At 40.3% G+C, this 19,212-nt stretch overlaps 1 protein-coding gene across 6 annotated transcripts in view; it reads left to right on the forward strand.

Annotated features, from left to right (window-relative positions):
* elavl4 (ELAV like neuron-specific RNA binding protein 4) overlaps positions 1-19,212 on the forward strand; it is a 124,117-nt gene that overhangs the window by 98,481 nt on the left and 6,424 nt on the right. For 3 of the 6 annotated variants that reach the window (XM_058074392.1, XM_058074396.1, XM_058074397.1), the window contains 2 exons: positions 4,617-4,852; positions 11,254-11,292. In XM_058074392.1, coding sequence (XP_057930375.1) covers positions 4,617-4,852; positions 11,254-11,292 — 275 coding nt within the window. The remainder of the gene's footprint in view (positions 1-4,616; positions 4,853-11,253; positions 11,293-19,212) is intronic. The other 3 variants (XM_058074393.1, XM_058074395.1, XM_058074394.1) reach the window with 3 other exon arrangements.

Here is a 19,212-nt window from a genome sequence, read left to right on the forward strand (position 1 = left end):
GAACTGCTGTAAATGTATGAGAATAAAGTCCAAATATGAAGAGAAAAAGTATAATGTTGCAATTTTATGAGATTTTATGAGGAACATTATTTATTTTATGTTTTAAAAATATTTTTAAAACATTGTACTATTACCATGCTTCTTAATTATTTTCTGTATTATATAAACATACATAGAAATGCGAACATGCATGTGTTTTATCCGTATGCATAAATACCCAATAGGAGAGTACTCGGTTATATAGTAACTGCGTGTACTGCTGAGCATGCTAAAAGGTTGGCGTGTCCAGTGTGATCTTCTGTGGGAGCTTCCTGTGCCATTACCTTCCATGTTTCTCCTGCACTTGCCACTGTGACCTACTCCCCAGTGACATTAAATGTAGTACAGCATCACAGGGGGGTGGAGTGGGGGAGTGGGGGTTCACCACACGACCTTGAAGTGAACTCTCACCTATGTCTTTGTGTAGTTTCCCATCACTTTCCCGGCCGCCACTTCCCAAAGAGAGTCATTATTTTTGTGGTACATAACCAACAATACAACAAAAATGTGCTTTTTTTAAATATTGGCCCAAACTTCAAAAACTCACCATCCTTCATAAAAACCCACCTGGTCGCTTTGGCAGAATCATGTTGACAAATAACCTCATTGGCCAAGACGATAAAGAAAAAAAGTGTTTGTTCTGGGTCGATCCCGCTTGTGACGAGCTAATTAAAACCCAGTTCCCGCACATTGACGAGATATGCGAAGATATGATGAGAATCATCAGGGGACATTTCGCCGCAACGGAGGTCAATCTGATCATGAAGCCAGCTGAAAAAAAAAAACATAAAAAAATCCAATCTTGTACTCAAGGTCGTTTGATATTATGAAGTCATTCTTTGGTTTGTGTTTCAATGATCTTTTTTAAAGATGAATGACAATCCATTTAAAAATAGGTTTTTCCATATTTCCGCTTCAGGTTGATAAAATGGGTGACTTTAGGGATAATACTCAACGTTTAGAGGGCTCTGATAATGTAAAACAAACATATTTAGAATGTCATAAACAGGTTTTCAATGCTCTAACTAAAAAATGGCATTGATAAATGAGGGATCCCACTTATAGGAAATTCACTTATCACAGTCTGGTCTGTAAGTGATTATCCACAATAAGGGAGGGGTTATAATATTGTCTCTACATGTGTAAATGTGACTGTAGGGATGTTATTTCATGTTTAGAGGGCTCTGATAATGTAAAAAAAAAAACATATTTAGAATGTCGTAAACAGGTTTTCAATGCTATAACTAAAAAAAAATTGCATCAATAAATGAGGGATCCCTCTACTATATATGGTATATATTGGCCCTATGTGTGTAAATGTGACTGTAGGGATGTTATTTCATGTTTAGAGGGCTCTGATCATGTAAAAATACATATTTAGAAGGTCGTAAACAGGTTTTTTATGCTGTAACTAAAAAAATTGCATCGATAAATGAGGGATCCCTCTACTATATATGGTATATATTGGCTATATGTGTGTAAATGTGACTGTAGGGATGTTATTCCACATTTAGAGGGCTCTGATAATGTAAAAAAACATATTTAGAAGGTCGTAAACAGGTTTTCAATGCTGTAATAAAAAAAATTGCATCGATAAATGAGGGATCCCTCTACTATTTATGGTATATATTGGCTCTACGTTTATAAATGTGACTGTAGGGATGTTTTTCCATGTTTAGAGGGCTCTGATAATGTAAAAAAAAACATATTTAGAATGTCGTAAAAAGTTTTCCAATGCTGTAACTAAAAAAAATTGCATCGATAAATGAGGGATCCCACTTATAGGAAATTCACTTATCACAGTCTGGTCTGGAAGTGATTAGCCACAATAAAGGAGGGGTTATAATATTGTCTCTACATGTGTAAATGTGACTTTAGGGATGTTATTTCATGTTTAGAGCGCTCTGACAATGTAAAAAATACATATTTAGACGGTCTTAAACAGGTTTTCTATGCTGCAACTAAAAAAATTGCATCGATAAATGAGGGATCCCTCTACTGTATATGGTATATATTGGCTCTACGTGTGTAAATGTGACTGTAGGGATGTTATTCCATGTTTAGAGGGCTTTGATAATGTAAAAAAAAAACATATTTAGAATGTCGTAGTAAAAAAAATTCCATCGATAAATGAGGGATCCCTCTACTATATATGGTATATATTGGCTCTTCATGTGTAAATGTGACTGTAGGGATGTTATTTCACGTTTAGAGGGCTCTGATAATGTAAAAAACCACATTTAGAAGGTCGTAAACAGGTTTTCTATGCTGTAAGTAAAAAAAATTGCATTGATAAATGAGGGATCCCACTTATAGGAAATTCACTTATCACAGTCTGGTCTGGAAGTAATTAGCCACAATAAAGGAGGGATTCTAGATATAATAATGATATGAATGAGTATAATTCCATATGATACCTTGGTTATAAAGTATACTGGAGTGTCCGTGTCCTGAAGAGCAAGTGTGGGGATGGGGGGCAGGAAATATCCAATATAAGAAAGCGAGCGGGTGGATCGGAATGGCATGTACAAAAATGTGGAATAACAATAAGATGGGCCTTTTTTTATGTGGAGAGACTACACAGCACTGCACACCGCCGCCGCCGCCGCCACTATCTCACCGCCTTGCCTTTATTCGCCCGCCGTCACACAGACATGCCTGTGCGCGCACACAGTATTATGTAAATAGACTCTTTGGCACCATGTTGCTGTCACCAAGCCAGCACCCTCCGGGCTATCGAGACAGCCTCATTAAAACAAGGCGCAGCATCCATTAATAGATGCATAATGCATAATAAATGCATGTACACATACAAACATCTATACTGTACTCATTGGGAAAGTCATCACCATGGCGCTTGTAGTTCTTGGAAGTGTTTCCAATGCATCGGTGCATCCGGTTGGCTGCACGAGGGGGGGGGGGGCAAAATATTGGAAAGACTTCTCACAATAATTAGAACTAGAGTTGATACATCTCCCGTGTGATGCGGATCTTCTGTTTGGATGTTTTGTGCAGGTGTGCCTGTACCTGACACCACGGAAACGATTCAATGCATACAGCATGGGAAGGAAACGTCTTTGTGTGGCACAGCTATTGACATCTTAGCTTAATTGTGGGGGCATTTCTTTTGGTGGGGACATTTTGGATGCTGCACAGAAGAAAAATGCAAAAATGAGCTTCCTATTAGACCCTGCCTGTGTGTGTGTGTGTGTAGTAAGAACATATAATATAGTTTCACACACCATATTTTATTTATGTACAGTATGTGCTTATCATTACTTTTGGTAACGGTAATGGTAATGGTTTAATTTCATTTGAACATGCATCAGATTCCAATTGAGTGCATCCCATAATCAGTTCCCAGTTCCACATGTCCAAAAGGAGTAGGAAGAAGCAAAGCTTATTAAATCCTACCCCTCCATCTGGTACTTTTACAATCACTAACTGTTACATTTGTTCACTTCCTGCTTTCCTAATATAATTTTTAAAAATTAAAAAAATAGTTTTTTAATTTGATTAATTTTGATTAATTTTATTTTATTTTATTTTATTTTTTTTATTTACAATGCCATAATGGGTACCATAGTAAGTGTCAATATAGTGATATATATAGCACATCATGACTGGTTCAAGACTCTTCATCCTTGTATTTAGCAAACATCAACTGCTTGTATTGTTTCTTGAATTGGTTCATCGTTGTGCATTGTTTGATTTTCTTACTCAATCCATTCCATAGTTTGATTCCACATACTGAAATGCTATGGCTAGCATAACGTAGTCCTAGCATAGAAGTGTTTCAAATGTACTTTTTCCCTGAGATCATATTTCTCCTCTCTTGTAGAGAAGTATTGGATGACATTTTTAGCTAATTGCTTATTTTTAGCCTTATGCATTATTTTAGCTGTTTGAAGATGAACTATATCAGCAAGTTGAAGTATTTGTCATTTTAGAAATAAGTAGTTAGTATGTTCTCTGTAGGCAGCATTATGAATTATCCTTACTGACCTTTTTTGTAGTACACACACAAAGAGTGTGGAGTGATTTCTGACTGAGAACAAATTTTGCTTTGTTCAATACTGAAATAAGAAGCATGTGTTAACCGCTGTTTATTTCATTAATGATGTTACATTTTTTTTGTGGGTCAGCTTGACTGACATATTCAGTTCATTTGGAGCTGTGAATATATACGATCCTTTATCTCTCAATTTGTTAAATTCAGTAAAAATACTGGTCATTAATCGTGACTAATTCATGATTAATCATGATGAATTCATTTAAAAACGGATAAATCTCATAGCAAATAAATAGTGGTTACTGCAGTTATTGCAGCTGGAAGTTATCAATGCAGAACAACACATTTTTATTGCAAATGTTATCGGAGGAGATGTGGTCCTCGTCTCCATAGCTCAAGGATTTTTTGGGGAGGCTGAACTCGAAACTGAAACTGGTGAAATGTAACAAAATGGACGGAAAATGCGTACGGAAAAATGTCGGTGTATCACGTTTAAATCCGCTTGTCACAGTCCTTTGCCAACCATGTGAAGTAAAGGGGCCCCTTGTTTGTTTTGTGACCTGCTGGCCCCACAGGCGGCTCCCGGGGCGTGGGCTTCATCCGCTTTGATAAGAGGATAGAAGCTGAGGAGGCCATCAAGGGCCTCAACGGACAGAAGCCATCAGGTGCGGCGGAGCCCATCACGGTCAAGTTCGCCAACAACCCCAGCCAGAAGACCAGCCAGGCCCTGTTGTCGCAACTCTACCAGTCACCCAACCGCCGATATCCGGGGCCCCTCCACCACCAGGCTCAGAGGTTCAGGTGAGTACTGGGACTGGATTGGGTTGGGTAGAAAGCTTTGACTTTAGCTTTAGAGAGTTTTCCAACCTTGGGTAATGACACCGATCCACATCTGATGAAACTTATCAATCCTGCTTGTATCGAGATCTGAATGAACTGATGGGTCACTTGGTTTGTTTTCCCCCCTGGTTTGATTTCTTTTCACATGGAAGACCCAGCCTCGAAGCCATTTTGATGCGGTTAGCACATTTACCTTCTGTTGACGCGACATCGAGTGGTTCAGTATCTTACCCAAGGATACTTTGACATAATCCCAGGAGGATGGAGGCTGAGGTCCATCAGAAAGTTGCCTTCATGACAATCTACAAGGTTCAAACAACAGATCAAACAAACCAAAGTGTCAATATTGACGACAAGTACGGTGTCATTTGCTCAAACGGTTGGAAATCTCCAGGTTGCCAAGACTCAGTTCAGTACCCTGCAAAAGTTTAGGTCGCCACTAGCTTGGTCGTAGCCGTGTTGACGTGGTAAACTCAGGAGTTGAGTTGGTGAATGCAGTCGGATTTTGGGTTTGAGTAAACATACAGATGCTATGTGAAACGACTACGGCATCAATGGAACCGTTCACCCAAAGAATCGTTCAATATCCTCCATGAACCAGGAAGTATTTTGATAACAATCACAAATTTGACCATACATAGTCTTGTATGTATCGCAAAAACAGCAGACCTCAAGGTGGCCTAAACTTTTGCACGGTACCACATCCTTTAGTGTCAACGGTTGGAAGTTAAATCCAGAACTCGATTGCATCTCATTTCACGACCAGTCGCTACGTAATGTGTTGGAAGGAAAACACACTGATGCTCCAACTTCATGGTTTAGCTAACCCCCCTAATCTAAAAAAAACATCTAGACTAAAGAGGACGTCCATTGGGGCGCCAGGTGTGAACTTTGCACCCGGTGCAGGTGCCCTGCAAGCACTCGCGTGGGTCCGCCGACATCAGAGAGGGAAGCTTCATACGAGACTGTGGGGTTCTGTCGTCCATGTTTATGTTTTGTTTTTGTGTGTGTGTGTGTGTTTCCCTCGGTTTCATCACGCTGCCATTTCCTGAACCCTTGGGCAAAAATGCATTGAATAAAAGAATGGAATTGACTCTCTGTGGATTTAAAACTCCATTCCTGCAGTAATAAGCTAAAATAGCACTCGGCAGAATGTCAATTGCGGATTTTATAAGACATCACTGCATTATTGCCCGGGTCAGTTATGTCAATACCATCATTTTACAGTATACAGTATACAGCAGATATACTGTACAACGCCCGCCCACAAGGTCATTTTCACAGTATTTGTGCTTATTTTCAATGTTACATGATGCCGAGAAGTATTTTAACGTCATTCCTCGAGGTTCTATTTCACGTTAGCGCACACCAAAAGCCACAAACAAAACAAAAAGACACACGCCATATCATCCAATATGACTTGAATGTTTGGAAATTGTCTCAAAACGCTCACACAAATATTCCTCTATTTTTTTTTTTCAATAGCGCTAAGCCGGCTGTGCTGTTTATTCGCCGTCAAAGTCGGCGGCGGGAAGGTATTTTTCTTGTGGTGCGGCTTTCCTGGTGTGACACCTGAGCGATGTAGCGTGGCTGCGTGTCTGTGATACGCCAAGCCAATTTACAGGCTCGGCAGGAGAGCTGTCGCTTCTCATCACAAGTCACAACCACAGGACACTTCCTTGCTACGTCCTCGTGCTCCTTCTCCGCACCCCCACCCCCCACCTCGCCACGGAAAACCGCAAGAATTTGGAAGTGAGCGGCGGCCTCAAAGTGTGCAGTTTTCAGTACTCGGGAGGAGAAAGTTGAAAAAAAAAAAAGCTAGTAACTAAGTCACTTGAAGCTGGAGTGCTTATTATTATTATGGGCCTGCAAAGCGCATTATCATATTTCATTCAACCACAAACTGTGCAAAGAACCCCCATACCAGTGGCGTCAATAGGCCTGTTTTAGGGGGGCTTCAGACCCCCTAAAATGTTCTTAAACCCCCTAAATAATTTGATATTTTTCATTGATTTTTTTATTGATTTTTTCAGCCCCCTAAAATATTCTGAAGCACCACAAAATTATTTGATATTTTTTATAGATTAAAAAAAATGTTATTGATTTTTTTTCAGGCCCCCTAAAATGTTCTAAAGCCCCCCAAAATAATTTGATATTTTTTAGTGATTTAAAAAAAATGTTATTGATTTTTTTAAGCCCGCCTAAAATGTTATGAAGCCCCCCAAAATAATTAAATTTTTTTATTTATTTTTTTTTAATTGTATTGATTTTTTTTTTACAAAAAAAAATCTTCATAAAAAAATCTTCAAAAATAAAATTCAAATTCCATACAATAGGACAAAAGCAGGCTAATAAGCAAGCCAATCAGCAAGCTAATACTAGCCTACTAATAGTAGGAAAAATCAGGAGAAAAATAATGATGATAGTAATAATAATAGGCTAATTAATAATATAATAATGATTATTATATAATTGCAGCGGTGTACATTGTGTGTACTTGTGTACATTTAATGGTGGCCTAAAACAATTGAGTATCTATACTAAATCTGTCCAAAAGTGGGAAAGTTATATCCCGGTTCTTGTTTATTTGTTTTTTTTGGATTTTTTAAAATGTCTACTACATTCATTTATATCCTGTTCATCTCCAGGGGGCTTCAGTACTACTACCGATCGTTTAAATACTGTACCACGTGAGTCAGTGATGAAACAGTAGCTCTTTCTTTGGCAGGAGCCAATCACGAGCGAGTGACGAACTCACAACAAGCTTGTCAACCCACTGAAGTCATCACACAGAAACTTAACATTCAAAAGGGTAGTTAAGAAATATACAAGCAATTTAACTTACGTTTACCATTATTTCTGGACTATAAGTCTCACTTTTTTTCATAGGTTGGCTGTTCCTGCAACTTATACTCCAGAGCGACTTATAAATGAAAAAAGTGTTTATGTTCCATAAACACTGGACGCCTTTTCTGTTCATGTTTATTTTTTGTGTAGCTGAATAAGCATTGTGTTAGCATATCTTACACCTATTCAGCCTGTTCTCTATTCTCTTATTGTTAGAACTTGTCTTCCAAGAGGACGTAATGTCTGTTTTGGTCAAGTAGTTTGGAAAATTAATTACCCGCAAAAATGCCACTTATACTCCGGAGCGACTTATAGTCCAGAAAATACGGTAAATTTCCCGCAAAAAATGCGACTTATACTCCAGTGCGACTTATGTATGGTTTTTTTTTCGACCTAATTATGCATTTTTGGCCTTGTGCGACTTATACTTCGGAGCGACTTATAGTCCAGAAAATATGGTAATACGGTAATAGATACAGTAGCTACAGTAGTAGGACGTATTGTCTGTTTTGGTCAAGTAGTTTGGAAAATAAATTACCCGCAAAAAATGCCACTTATGTATGTTTTTTTTCTACCTAGTTTCTGGATGTACTGTATTATAGTTATTTATGTAACGAACTAGATCCAGAGGAATAATACACTCAGCCCTGCATCACAGCTCGCTTCCCATTTTTGGACCCTTCAACTAATGGCACTAATTAGCAAAATTAGCCTTATTATTTCCAGGGCCAGAACTAATTACAACCCACCAGATTTTGGTTTCGAAGACGAAGAACAGGCACAAAAGCGGCTAATCTTCCTTTAACGAGCGCAAAGAAAGGTCCTATTGTATGTTGCGGCGTCAGAATATGTATACGAGTATACGTATGCATGCTGTGTTCACGTTCACGTAGTATCCGTCTGTGAGAGAGCAGCAGGTTGTTGTCTTCCTGCTGACGGGCTCATGGACTTCCTGTCCTTTGAGCATGCTCACCAATTGGCTCTTTTATAGCGTAACAGCAGCCCAATCATTTGTGTTTTCATTTTATGCACGAAAAGATGTGACGACGATACTACTTAGAACTCGTCTTTCAGTATTTTTGTACCTTATTTTTCTAGTATTTCCCGAAATTTAAACTTATTTGACATTCAGACCCAAACTTTGACCATTGTTCTTCTGTTGTAATCTTATTTTAAATAAATTTCAAAAACGACCTCCCCCGGTGAATAGTTTTTGTCTTTATTTTACTGCAGCTGCTTTGTCTCTGCTGGAGCACACCGTGCAAAATGAAGCAACATTTGCGAAAAACTGATCTCACGATCCATTGGAGCTTCTGCTCACTTGAGCAAATGACAATGATGACATAACGCCCTTGGAACCTTCCCGTCGGGGTCGAGTTCGTAGCGTTTTCAAGAGGAACCAGGCGTCGCCAGCCGGCTGTTGCTCAATAAGCCGTGGTGGCCCCCGTCCATTAGGCTGGAGGAGTTAATAAGACATGATGACAAGCCGAGCCCGAGTGAGGAATGAAGGTCATTGAGTCGCCAAGCACACCGAATCGGTCCAAGATGGCTACCGCTTTACACAGCCCACAGGTTTCCTAATCCCCCTTACTCGCATAAAGTAGTTCCTTATTTGGACTTATTACCGGGGCTAGTTTTATGTTTGCTGGTGTTTTTGTTGCTTCATCTGTCACTCACCATCATTCAAACGCCGAGCCATTACACTGACAGAACTCTGGATCAGACCATTTGAAGTCAACGTCTCTTAATAGACATAACAGTTAATTCGCTGGAAGAAAAGACGCTTCCTGTTTACCGTTCCTGGCGCCAATAGTCTCCTTGATGACACACTAGCCACTAGTTTTTCTCTTTCCGAATGACATTTCCCAAAACAATGGTATCCATGGAAAGGAATATTCCAATCTGTTGTCTACATGTGCCGTTATAATCAACCAGAATAGTCAACGGGGCATGCCCAGTAAAACGTAAACACCAACATCACGTGATACCGACCTCCCCGAGTTTTTCTTTCACTTGTTGGAATAACTCCGTATTACCAGTTTTTCCTTCGTCCAGTCTTCAAATTTAGTTTGAATCAAAAACAATCTTTACGAAAATTCCTTTTGAAAGAAAAACTCGGGGAAGTCGGTATCACGTGATGTTGATGTTTATGTTTTACTGGGCATGCCCCATTGACTATTCTGGTTGATTATAGTGGCGCATGTAGACAAGAGATTGGAATATTCCTTTCCATGTATACCATTGTTTTTGGAAAAGTCATTTGGAAAGAGAAAAACTCCTCATGTAAACATAGCTACAGTAGCCACGTTTACATGAGGAGTTTTTCTCTTTCCGAATGGAATCTTTCCAAATGACCTTTCCAAAACCAATGGTATACATGGAAAGGAATATTCCAATCGCGCGTTTACATGTGCCGCTATAATCAACCAGAATAGTCAATGGGGCATGCCCAGTAAAACGTAAACATCAACATCACGTGATACTGACTTCCTTGAGTTTTTCTTAACTCTGTATTGAGAGTTTTTAGTTCGTCCGGTTTTGAAATTAGTTTGGATCAAAAACTTTCCTGATGTCGCATCAAGAAACAACATCAGGGATTCAGAACTGTGCGAAGTAAGTACGGCTACGACAGTAGTACTTGTTATTCTAAATGATGATCATTATTATTATTATTCTTTTGTTATTGTCGTCCTCGTCCAAGGTGTTTAGTTTGAATCAAAAACAAACTTTCCGCATGTTCTCCCCGTGCATGCGTGGGTTTTCTCCGGGCACTCCGGTTTCCTCCCACATTCCAAAAACATGCTAGGTTAATTGGCCACTCCAAATTGTCCATAGGTATGAATGTGAGTGTGAATGGTTGTTTGTCTATATGTGCCCTGTGATTGGCTTGGCGACTAGTCTAGGGTGGACCCCGCCTCTCGCCCAAAGACAGCTGGGATAGGCTCCAGCACCCCCGCGACCCTTATGAGGAAAAGCGGTAGAAAATGAATGAATGTTTCTTTTTAATAAAACTGGACTTGTGAATGGCGTATAGAAGGGTTTAGATTCTGTTCCACAGATGGCGCTAATGCACACGAAAGCTGCTTGCCAACCGCCAATAAACAACAGAAGAAGAAAAACACCACGAAGAAGAACGCAATCTGACAACTTTCCGATTGAGCGATTACAAGATACCTCAATCGGATTGAATCTGATTATATATTCATTCGGATTGGCACTCTTCTTTCAGAATTTCCGTTTGAGGAAATAAACCGACTGGAATCGGAATATTTGGGTTCATGTAAACGTGGCTATTGACTGCGGGTGTAGGCTGACAGTTAAGCACTAATTCATGTTCATGTTCATGGTATGTTCTTCTTGGGATCCTCAGTGTAATGGGCCAAATCCAACAAATGTGTTTGTTCTTGAATGAGACGGATCACACGGTCCCGACATAAGGGACTTTAGCGTTAGCTCCATTGAGTAAGTCAACCATCTGCCCTACCATTAACCCCAGAACCCTCCTTCTCTTACAGGCTGGACAATTTGCTTAATATGGCCTATGGCGTAAAGAGGTAATTCAAAGTTCACCCAATGCCAGATATATATATCCATGTTCAATCAATTCGTTTTTTTTATTTTTTATTGTAGTTTTTGTTGTAAAGTCAATTGCTTTTTTTTTTTTTTTTTTTAATTTTTTGATTATTTTTTTTTACTTGTGAGCTTGAGTGTGTTTCAAAGCAACCATTTCTATTGGTGGGGGGGCAGAGAACAATTTGTCTTTGTTTTCAGTGGTGATGGATTTGCTTTGTTTTGATTATGACAAGTGCTGGATTGTTTTGGGGTTGTTTCTGTGTACAGAATGGATTTGTTCTCTACTTCTTGATTTCTAGGTGTACTTTTTTTTTCTTTATTGGGATTCAGGTTCTCCAGTCTTGTCGCATCAAACAGCATATGTTGTTGAGCAAATTTTATATATTTATATACACTACCGCTCAAAAGTTTTGGATCACTTTTTTGGGGGGGCTTTTTTCTTGACAGTCCTGCTATGAAGTCCAGCATCCTGAAGTCACCGCTTCACTGTTGATACTGACACTGGTGTTTGACGGCTACTATTTAGTGCAGCTGCCAGGTGACGACCTGTGAGGCGTCTTTGTCTTAAACTACACACGCTCAGATATTTGTCTGAATCGTTTTTCTGTCCTTGTTAGACCCAGTTTGTGCTGCTCTCTGAAGGGAGTAGTTAGCATGGTAAGATATTTTAGTTTTAGTTGAGATTTTTAGGTGGCTTTCCAGCATGATTTATTAATAGATTTTGCATCGTTTTTCTATCCTTGTTAGACTCAGTTTGTGCTATTGCTAAGGATTTTTGTGTCTTTCATGATTACAGTCACCCCTGGTTTAATTAATTGGTTACAGACCTGCCAGCGATTATCCACGATATAGGATTCCAAGTCAATAAATTGAATATTTTTGTAGCTGGAGCACGGAAAATCTGTTTATGACTTTGTAAATACGAGGGATTTACGTTGCCGATTTTGATACCAATCATCCATGAGTGAAATTGACCGATTTTGACACCGATCATATGGAATAATTCTTGTTTGTTTCTTCTTGCACAGTTGTGCATCGTTTTTCTGTCCTTGTTAGACCCAGTTTGTGCTGCTCTCTGAAGGGAGTAGTTAACAGCATGGTAAGAGATTTTAGTTGAGATTTTTAGATGTCTTTTCTAATCATCTATTAGCCTTATAAAATGATGAACTTGGATTAGCAGCCATACCAGGAGATTGATGCAGATGACTGACAGTTGTTGATAGTAGGCCTCTAAGCAAAAATGTCATGTCAAAATGATGTCAAAATCATCTCATTCATTTTCATTGTTTGGGAAATGGATACAAATGTTTGTGAAATGAAAAAAATTGTTTGTGAAATGGAGGGAAATGTGTTTTTCTTTGGAAAACAAAGAAATTTTCAAGTGATCCCAAACTTTTGAGCAGTAGTGTATACGTATATACAGCGATACCTCGGTTTTCGCTATTCGAAAAAATATGACGACACCACAGCCGACTGGCATATGCTACCAATAGTGCTTTACAAGCACAGATTGTACAAGAAATGTGTATTTTATTCGGAATTACTAATTAAAATTGGAGTAAATTGTCATTTGATCCAAATAATATGATCATGTTCAGTTAGATTTCTATAAAACCAAAAGCAGATCATGTTGCTCATAGCAGCATAGGCGAGACTTTCAGTGATAGTTAAGGTTACGTGTAACATCGGGCAGCGTTTACATACCCAAAAATGGGAGCGGGCAAGGTACATATAATGCTTTTAGAAGCTAGGCAGGTAAGGCACTCTATGCCTTTTGTTTGTTTCAAAAAGTACAAAAGTCGAAGCAATTTTTCGAATAAGATATCATATCCATCCCAGACACCAAAAAATATCAATAAGTCAATTTTTTAGAAGACAATTATTGTTTTACATGCGGAAAATAATGTGAAATACATATCGATAATGATTGAAATGGATAAACTACCATTTAACATCTCAGTTTTGTTAACACCTTTTCACAACGTTAGCTTCCGGGATTTCTTGTTTTTTCCGTCAGGATGCGGCAAACTGTATGATAACAAATCCAGACAAAATTTTGCAGAAAATTTCCATCAGAATGGAATCATACAAAAACCGAGGTTGGACTGTATCCCTTTAATTTGACTGAAAAAAAATAAATCGCTACTGAGCTTCTGATGCACTTGATGCACTTGATGCTAAATTGACTTGAGCGACGAGTCTGACTGAACCTGGATCCTTGCTGGAAACAGGAAATGTTTCACTGCAGATGACGCCGCCTTTGCTCTGCGCTGCTCGAAGTCCCTCCTTTTGCCTCCATGCCTTTTTAAAAATTTCTTTCTTTCAATTTCTTTTTTGCTTTCTTGCTAGCACACAATAGGTGTTACATAACCAGGACTGTCGCAGCGGCCGTTGTTGTTGTTATGCCGACAGCGGCGTCTTGCATGTTGCAGGCACATGGGACACCTTTTGGAGACATCTTGGTGTCTTAACACTGATTTTCACCACCAGTCAATTAGACCAAACATTAAAACACGGTGTATCAACGCTCACATGCATAGTCATCAATTAGGGATGGGCATACGACTAAATTGACAATCATTTTTCATATTCTTTAATGGGATGGGAGAATTTCTCTTGGGATGGGAGAACTCCTCTTTCCATGTCAGTGCTGTTCTTCGTTGAACCAAAAACCAGCTGAGACCCAATCAGGCGCCTCTTCTGGTTGCAGCCAATTGCTTCTTCGTCAACAATCAATTCTACGACAGAATGGAATAATATGCCCATCCCTAGCATGCTGATTGCAGAGCATGTCATCTGGAAGTTGGCTTTATGAAACAATGTGGCTAACTGCAGCCTCTTGTCAACTCAGGGTAGGGCTGGTAGGGTTAGGGTCAAGGTTAGGGCTAGTAGTGTTAGGGTCAAGGTTTGGACTGGTAGGGTTAGGGTCAAGATTAGGGCTGGTAGGGTTAAGGTCAAGTTAGGGCTGGTAAGGGTCAAGGGTAGGGCTGGTAGGATTAGGGTCAAATTAGGGCTGGTTGGGTTAGGTTCAAGTTAGGGATGGTTGGGTTAGGGTGCAGGTTAGGACTGGTTTGGTTAGGTTCAAGGTTAGGGCTGGTAGGGTTAGGTCTAGAACTGGTAGGGTTAGAGTCAAGGTTAGGGCTGGTAGGGTTAGGTTCAAGGTTAGGGCTGGTAGGGTTGGGGCTAGAAGTGGTAGGTGTAAGGTCAAGGTTAGTACGGGTTGGGTTAGGTTCAAGGTTAGGGCTGGTAGGGTTAGGTCTAGGACTGGTAGGGTTAGAGTGAAGGTTAGGACTGGTAGGGTTTTGGTTCAAGGTTAGGGCTCGTAGGGTTAGGACTAGGAGTGGTAGGTTTAAGGTCAAGGTTAGTACTGGTTGGGTTAGGTTCAAGGTTAGGACTGGTAGGGTTAGGGTGAAGGTTAGGACTGATAGGGTTAGGGTAAGGACTGGTAGGGTTAGGGTCAAGGTAGGACTGGTAGGATTAGGGTCAAGGTTAGGACTGGCAGGGTTAGGGTCAAGGTTAGGACTGATAGGGTTAGGGTCAAGGTTAGGTCTGGTAGGGTTGGGGCTAGAAGTGGTAGGTGTAAGGTCAAGGTTAGTACGGGTTGGGTTAGGTTCAAGGTTAGGGCTGGTAGGGTTAGGTCTAGGACTGGTAGGGTTAGAGTGAAGGTTAGGACTGGTAGGGTTTTGGTTCAAGGTTAGGGCTCGTAGGGTTAGGACTAGGAGTGGTAGGTTTAAGGTCAAGGTTAGTACTGGTTGGGTTAGGTTCAAGGTTAGGACTGGTAGGGTTAGGGTGAAGGTTAGGACTGATAGGGTTAGGGTAAGGACTGGTAGGGTTAGGGTCAGGGTAGGACTGGTAGGATTAGGGTCAAGGTTAGGACTGGCAGGGTTAGGGTCAAGGTTAGGACTGATAGGGTTAGGGTTAGGACTGGTAGGATTAGGGTCAAGGTTAGGACTGATAGGGTTAGGGTTAGGACTTGTAGGATTAGGGTCAATGTTACGACCGGTAGGGTTAGGGCCAAGGTTAGGACTGATAGGGTTAGAGTTAGGACTGGTAGGTTTAGGGTCGTGGTTAGGACTGGCAGGGTTAGGGTCAAGGTTAGGACTGATAAGGCTAGTGTTAGGACTGGCAGGGTTAGGGTCAAGGTTAGGATTGATAAGGCTAGTGCTAGGACTGGTTGGGTTAGGGTCAAGTTTAGGACTGGTTGTGTTAGGTTTAATGTTAGAGCTGGTAGGGTTAGGGCTAGGACTGGTAGGGTTAGGGTCAAGGTTAGGACTGGTAGGGTTAGGTTCAAGGTTAGGGCTGGTAGGGTTAGGGCCAAGGTTAGGGCTGGTAGAGTTAGGGCTAGGAGTGGTAAGTTTAAGGTCAAGGTTAGTACTGGTTGGGTTAGGTTCAAGGTTAGGACTGGTAGGGTTAGGGTCAAGGTTAGGACTGATAGGGTTAGGGTTAGAACTGGTAGGATTAGGGTCAAGGTTAGGACTGATAGGGTTAGAGTTAGGACTGGCAGGGTTAGGGTCAAGGTTAGGACTGATAAGGCTAGTGTTAGGACTGGCAGGGTTAGGGTCAAGGTTAGCACTGATAAGGCTCGTGTTAGGACTGGTACGGTTAGGGTCAATTTGCAACAGATGTTATCTTAAGGCACTTTCCACATAAAGCAATTTTAGAACCACGTTTCTTATACGCTAAAGACAACCAAATGAACCCCACATGACCAAGCACTTGAAGGTGGAGGCAAGGAAAAACTCCCTCCAGGGAAGAAACCGCAAACAGAACCCAGACTCTGTGGGGCGTCGGTCAGTCTCGACCGGTTGGGTTGAGATAGAGCGACAGAATAGAAGGACAGATGGTAGATAGAGAGAGAAAACCAGCGAGCCACCGTGGGGGGGTGGGGCTGACACAAGGCAACATAGCGAGAGCCGGAACACAACCTGAATAACTTTGAGGGTAGAGGAAGCTACAAGAATGTGTTTCACCCCCAGATTGATGTGTATTATATTCTAGAAGAACCCGTTTATCTGCCCCCCGCCCCCCGCCCCCACCCCCACGGTACATAATCGTTGAAGGCAAATGATTGCACTAAGTCCTTGGAGTCGATGATTCAATCGTCCCTAGCCCTCACGTGGTCCAGGGACAGGCTGTGCGGGATCAAAGTCATGCAGTCAGGTCGTAGTGATTGCGGGCTGTATATAGTCACTGGAGAGATAAGGATAAAGGTGGGGGGCCCCGGGTGGGGGGGCCCCGGGCAGCAAGCGGCGCCATCGATCAGTGCCACAAGCTCTGCAATAGTACAGAACAGCCTGCACACTTGTAGGGGAGGGTGGAAGGAATACGCTTTGTACCTTCATGCCGCTGGGCTGTAAAGTGCTTCCACTTTCCATTTAGCCCCCCCACTCCACCCCACCCCACCCTCGAAGAAAGCAGCCTTCCCAGGCAGCTGCAGCAAAGCGGAAATCTCAATTAAAGCGCCCAATGCTGCCTATACGTGTTTCTTGAAGAGAGATGGCATAAAAAAAATGAACCTCTTTATCTCATTTACCTTTTATTTAAAATCCCCCCCCCCCCACCCTCTGAGCAGAAAAGGCAATTAAGTGAAGTCAACTGTGGATTCAAATCTTCTTGCATCACAAGAAAAAGGAGAAGATTACAAGACGAATGAGAAGAGAAGAGATTTAGTAGGCCGGTGCGTGATCTTTGATGAATTTCGAGGAAACGCTTGAATTCAACGACTTTCCGCAATTTTAACTCTCGAGGGAGCCTGCTCAAGGGCGCCTGGAGAAAACCTTCATCAGCATCTCCTTGAGAAGATTCATGACATTTAGATGACGGGACAAGAAGGTTCAGATGGTTCAGGTTCTACAGTGCATTATAAATTAAATTTGTTATTATTATTATTATTTATGCAGTCCCAAAATGTAAGACTGGTTCCACCTCTCATGTTTCAGCAACAGTTTTGTTATGCTAACACTTTACTGGAACAGAACTATCCTCCATGGTGGTATCACTGGTGGGTGGTAGACACTTCCTTTCTCGTGGATGCTCCACAGGATTCAGGACTGAGTACCCTAGAGTATTCCAACGTCCGTGTCTATAGTAATGTTTGCTGGGAAGATATACTACGTATGTACAGCATTAAGGAAACAGTTGCTGAAATGTGAGATGTACAGAATCATTCGTCGATTAATTCATAAATTAATCGCTGGTTGACTACCGCCCAGTATTGATTTTTTTCATGCATAAAAAACGGCTAACTGAACGAAAATACAACTAGAAAGCATTCGGAAGACGCATTCAACACATAAGATGTAGTATGTCATCTTACATTGATGAGACAATAGCCACCGCAGGACGTACGCATACCGAGCTAACTAGTTAGCCTTCAATTAATTTAAATAGGCTAAGTAGTTAGCTAACTAACTAGCTAGCTAAATAGGCTAACTAGTTAACCTTCAATTAAATTAATTAATTTAAATAGGCTAACTAGTTAGCTAACTAGCTAGCTAGCTAAATAGGCTAACTAGTTAGCCTTCAATTAATTTAAATAGGCTGACTAGTTAGCTAACTAACTAGCTAGCTAAATAGGCTAACTAGTTAGCCTTCAATTAATTAAATTAATTTTAATAGGCTAACTAGTTAGCTAACTAACTGGCTAGCTAAATAGGCTAACTAGTTAGCCTTCAATTCATTCAATTAATTTAAATAGGCTAACTAGTTAGCTAACTAACTAGCTAGCTAAATAGGCTAACTAGGTAGCTAACTAACTAGCTAGCTAAATAGGCTAACTAGTTAGCCTTCAATTAATTTAAATAGGCTAACTAGTTAGCCTTCAAATAATTTAAATAGGCTAACTAGTTAGCTAACTAACTAGCTAGGTAAATAGGCTAACTAGTTAGCCTTCAATTCATTCAATTGATTTAAATAGGCTAACTAGTTAGCTAACTAACTAGCTAGCTAAATAGGCTAACTAGTTAGCCTTCAATTCATTCAATTGATTTAAATAGGCTAACTAGTTAGCTAACTAACTAGCTAGCTAAATATGCTAACTAGTTAGCTAACTAACTAGCTAGCTAAATAGGTTAACTAGTTAGCCTTCAATTAATTTAAATAGGGTAACTAGTTAGCCTTCAAATAATTTAGATAGGCTTCAATTAATTCAATTAATTTAAATAGTCTAACTAGTTAGCTAACTAACTAGCTAGCTAAATTGTCTAACTAGTTAGCCATCCATTAATTTAAATAAGCTAACCAGTTAGCCTCCAATTAATTTATTATAAATTTAAAGGGTTTGAAACTGAGTGGGGAAGTACAAAGTAAGCCAAAAATGTTGAAATTAGTTTTTTACTTTCTATGCGTGGCTAACTCCATCGTGCAAGTTAAGCTAATGCCATGTAGGCTAATGTCTCATCAACGCAACATAACTGGCGTCCTGTGACTAGCACTTCAATATTTTTACTAATAATAGACCATAATCAACTAGTAACAGCCATAATTTATGATTTTATTGATTTTTGAAAAAAACATGATAGAGTAAAAGACGAGATTTGGTGTCGGGTGTGTGATCCAAGATGGCTGACAAAACAAGAGAGTAGTAGTAATACCACAAGACTCAACATACCAAAAGATAAAATCCAAGTTTGTTACACGCGATATTATTTAATAAACAAGGCAGTGTAGGAGAACCAAAAATTTTTCTGAAGTCAAAATCATATTCATGATAAAGTGGGAAGTGAAATGAAATCAGACGCCGATAGATACAGTAAGATCGGGATTGTGCTCTCCCCATTCCCGCACTTCTGATGGGATGACAGATGTCCTCCTGGCACAGAGATCCGCAATCAAACACTTTTTTCTGATTTTTTGTGCTTTGTGTTCTAGTCTTGGTATTTTGGTTTGTGTTTCGCCATCCA

The sequence above is a fragment of the Doryrhamphus excisus genome, chromosome 5, assembly GCF_030265055.1.
Source record: "Doryrhamphus excisus isolate RoL2022-K1 chromosome 5, RoL_Dexc_1.0, whole genome shotgun sequence".
Taxonomy (NCBI): Eukaryota; Metazoa; Chordata; class Actinopteri; order Syngnathiformes; family Syngnathidae; genus Doryrhamphus; species Doryrhamphus excisus.